The 3,817-nt window shown below is 39.0% G+C and overlaps 1 protein-coding gene across 1 annotated transcript; it reads right to left on the bottom strand.

The window, feature by feature from the left end:
- Positions 1–99: 99 nt before the first annotated feature.
- mrpl4 (mitochondrial ribosomal protein L4) lies at positions 100–3,725 on the bottom strand (the record flags this gene model as incomplete). The annotated part of the gene is made up of 6 exons (XM_042514576.1): positions 100–209; positions 1,310–1,416; positions 1,614–1,731; positions 2,266–2,317; positions 2,534–2,705; positions 3,644–3,725. Coding segments are annotated over 6 exons (641 nt in total), but the record flags the coding sequence as incomplete, so codon positions are not given.
- Positions 3,726–3,817: the final 92 nt, after the last annotated feature.

Raw genomic sequence — 3,817 nt, 5'->3', positions numbered from 1 at the left:
TCTTCACCTCTGAAAGTGACGTGAACACTGTGAGCACCGAGCAAACGGCCGACCAATTTTAAAGCTGAGTCATACAGGAGCCACGCCGCTGATACTCACACGTCGACTATCAACACCGACTGCCCCCAGTGTTTGTGTTTTATGAGGTCCAGCAGGTACTGAGGGTCAGGTGTGGGGATGTTCAGAGAGTCCACAATGTGAAGGTAGTCCTGCAAAACAACAGTTTGATTTATCATTTATCTTCTCAAATGCATTTTTTGTCATAGCTTGCCATGACTGATAAAAAACCAATGTTATTTTTTATTTTAAATAAACGCAGATTCATCAATAAACAAAATATTTTAGTTGAAGACCTAATTTTTTGGGTGATTTTTTTTTTTGGCGAGAAAAAAAAAATCTGCATGTGTGGATTTTTTTTTTTCAGGTGGAAAATAGGCTCATTTTTCTCAGTGTTCAGATTATCGTCCATAGTTATGATGATTGATCTATGGCACAGGCTGAGTCCAAGGGAATGTTTGTGCCAAATTTTCAGAAATTCCCTAAAAATGCTGTTGATATGTTGCTTTCAAACGAATAAGATAAATGCAAGGTCACCGTGTCCTTGACCTATGACCACCAAAATTTGATCATTCTTGAGTCCACTTGAACATTTTTTAATGTTGAAAAATTTCCTCAGTGTTCTTAAGATATCGCTTATGCAAGAATGATTCACGCAAAAGGTCACAGTAACCTTTCACCTATGACCACCAAAATCTGACCTGCTAATTTTTGAGTCCACTTGAACATTTGTGCCAAATGTTAACAAATTTCCTCAGTGTTCTTAAGATATCTCTTATGCAAGAATGATTCAGGCAAAAGGTCACAGTCACCTTTCACCTATGACCACCAAAATTTGATTAGTTCATTCTTGAGTCTGCTTGAACATTTGTGCCAAATGTTGGCAAATTTTCTTCAGTTTTCTTAAGATATCACTTATGCAAGAATGATTCAGGCAAAAGGTCACAGTGACCTTTCACCTATGACCACCAAAATCTGATCAGTTAATTCTTGAGTTTTTGTGCCAAAATTGAAAAATCTCTCAAGGCGTTCTTGAGATATTGCATTCACAAGAATGAAACAAATGCAAGTTCACAGTGACCTTGACCTTTAAAAAACAAAATCTAATCAGTTTATCATTGAGTCCAAATATGTCAAATATGAAGAAGACAGATGGACAGAAAACATAATTGGATAAATGCTGAAAAATCACTTTTTGACTATTTCAATATGGTCTGAAGTAATTTAAATAGTTTAAACGGGTTCCAGTTACCTGCGCCAGCTTGGAGCTCAGAGCCACTTTGAGTCCTTGCACTCGAATCTTCATGGGCAACATGTAGTAGTAACTGGTCGGCCCTCTGGGTCCATTAGCGACCCCACCTGAGAAAAACATCACCTGTTATCAGACTGCCTCACAACCGAAAATAAGAAACATCGTCTGTCTCTGACGATGATCCCGCTGAGGTGAGAACTTCCAGGTGAAGTGTTGGAAAAGTTCTCCAGGACATCTCAGTGTTTAAAACACTAAATAATAAAGATAAAACAGCACATGATGCAGATAAATAAATCACACTCGCCTCCTCTCCATATCGGTGATCGGATGCTTCCGTGGCGAGCTCTTCCACTTCCTTTCTGTCTCCATGGTTTCCGGCCTCCACCTCTGACCTCTGACCTGACCTTTGTGTGGGCGTGGCTCTGGAAAAAAACAAAAAAACTGTTAGTAACAGTAAATAAAAGGTATAGTGTTTCAGTCAGACACTGATGGCAAGATTAAAGATGATTTCTTTTAACCTGTTTGAGTTTTATTCATAGACGGAGCCTTTCTTAAATAAACAATGTAGTTTAATGAGTACAAATAGTTTAACAGCAATATTAATTTAATTTAATTGGTTCATTAATTTTTTTTTTCTTGCCCCCCAAAAAAATTCTTGCCCCCAATTTTTTTTTTCTCACACAAACAAAACAAAATTTCTTGAATGAAAAAAAAAAATGTTTTTTTCTGGCCCAAAAAAAGAAAAATTCACTCTATTTCACACATAAACAAAATATTTTTTAGACTTAGAAAATGGACCACCGGAAAAAGAAAATTTTCTCGTTCTGCATCTGCTGAAAAAAAAATAAGTGGGAGCTGAAGCCGAAACGTGTCAAGAATACGTCACTGAAACATAAATCACAGCATTTCACAACACACAAGACAAACACGTGAAAACGAGCGAATCTTTGACTTACGATTCTTTTAAAGTTTCTTTGCCATGTTTCCACCTCGTGAATAATATCGAGCCTGAGAGGACAGAAAACAAAAAGAGGATTCACTCAAATGTTCAAACAGATTTTTCGGTTGGTGTCTCTCAGGATGTCCATTCACCTGTCCGTCCACACCTCAGGTCTGTTTTTAATCTAGTCACGAACACAGAGCTAATTCTGAATGATGTTTGAGGGAAAGGAGGAGGGAAGAACAATAACAACGCTCTCCTGATGAAAATAAACTCATCTTCACCTCGGAGGAACCGCGAAGACGTCCGGGTGGAGCTGAGCCAAACCCAGCGGCTCGCCGTCCGTCCTCTCCAGAGTCTCCACCCACGTCTGGACGGGGCTCAGGTGAGCTGGAACGACGGCATCGCACTTCCTGAGGAGAGGCAGGGAGCAGTCTGCGGGAGGACGAGGACGCTCTGCAGGAGGACACAGGAGGACACAAACACCCGTCAGAGATGGACGTCTTTGATGTGACGAACAGAGTTTTATTAAAATAACATATCTGAGAAATCGCTCTGCTCAGTACGCTTTACTGACTTCAGCTGACTTTGTTTTTGTCTCTGTTGAGTGTCTTTGAGTATTGTGAAAAATGCTCTATAAATAAAATGCATTATTATTATTATGGTTATTATTATTATGGTTATTATTATTATTAGAGTGGCATGGTTTGTGATTCACACTGGGAATTGGTTTTGTACTTTTAGTATCCATAAGGTGCCAAAGGATATAAAACAGCATCAAAATAGAGCTTTTTTATTTGATAAAATGCCAGTGGAGGATCCCCCACAACCCCAGACGTGAAACGTCCTAAAATCCCCAAAACACCCTAAATTCCTCAAAATGTCCTCAAATCCTAGAAATGTCCCAACATTCAAGAAATGTCTTAAAATCCGAAAACATCCCAACATCCTAGAAATGTCCAAAATCCTACAAACATCCAAAAATGCTTGAAACATCCTAAATCCGGGAAAAGTATTAAAATCCGAGAAACGTCCTAAAATCCTCAAAATACCCTAAAATCCTGCTGCGATTGGCTCTGGACTTCCTGACATTTTGCAAACGTGGCCACCAAGCAAAGCACAATATCGTACAATATCATAAATCACAACATAACCAACACTGAACATTACAAAAAAAAACATCACAAAAATGTTGCACACGCGTTGCTGAAGCATCGGCACAAACACAACATTAAAGATCTTTTATCTTCTAAAAAATCACGTCATTATGAAACTGTCGTGAGACAAATCCGACTGCAGGAGGACTTTATTTGTGAAATATAAAGACATATCTTCTCTCACAATATGACGACAACAACATAAACATTCAGCTGAGACGTTAAATGCTGACTCACTGTATCTGGAAGGATCCACCAGGTTGGTCGGCAGCAGCAGATTCGGAGGCAGAGTGCTCTCGCTGGTGAACGACGAGGCAAACTGAGGACGACGAAACTCTGAGTTAGTGAATCAGCGTGAAACATGAGCAGTGTTGCATTTCAACTGTAGTTTGTAAAAAAAAAAAAAAAAAA

This window comes from Plectropomus leopardus, unplaced genomic scaffold, assembly GCF_008729295.1.
Source record: "Plectropomus leopardus isolate mb unplaced genomic scaffold, YSFRI_Pleo_2.0 unplaced_scaffold15379, whole genome shotgun sequence".
In the NCBI taxonomy this organism is placed as follows: domain Eukaryota; kingdom Metazoa; phylum Chordata; class Actinopteri; order Perciformes; family Serranidae; genus Plectropomus; species Plectropomus leopardus.
This window is presented reverse-complemented; position numbering and strand designations above follow the sequence as displayed.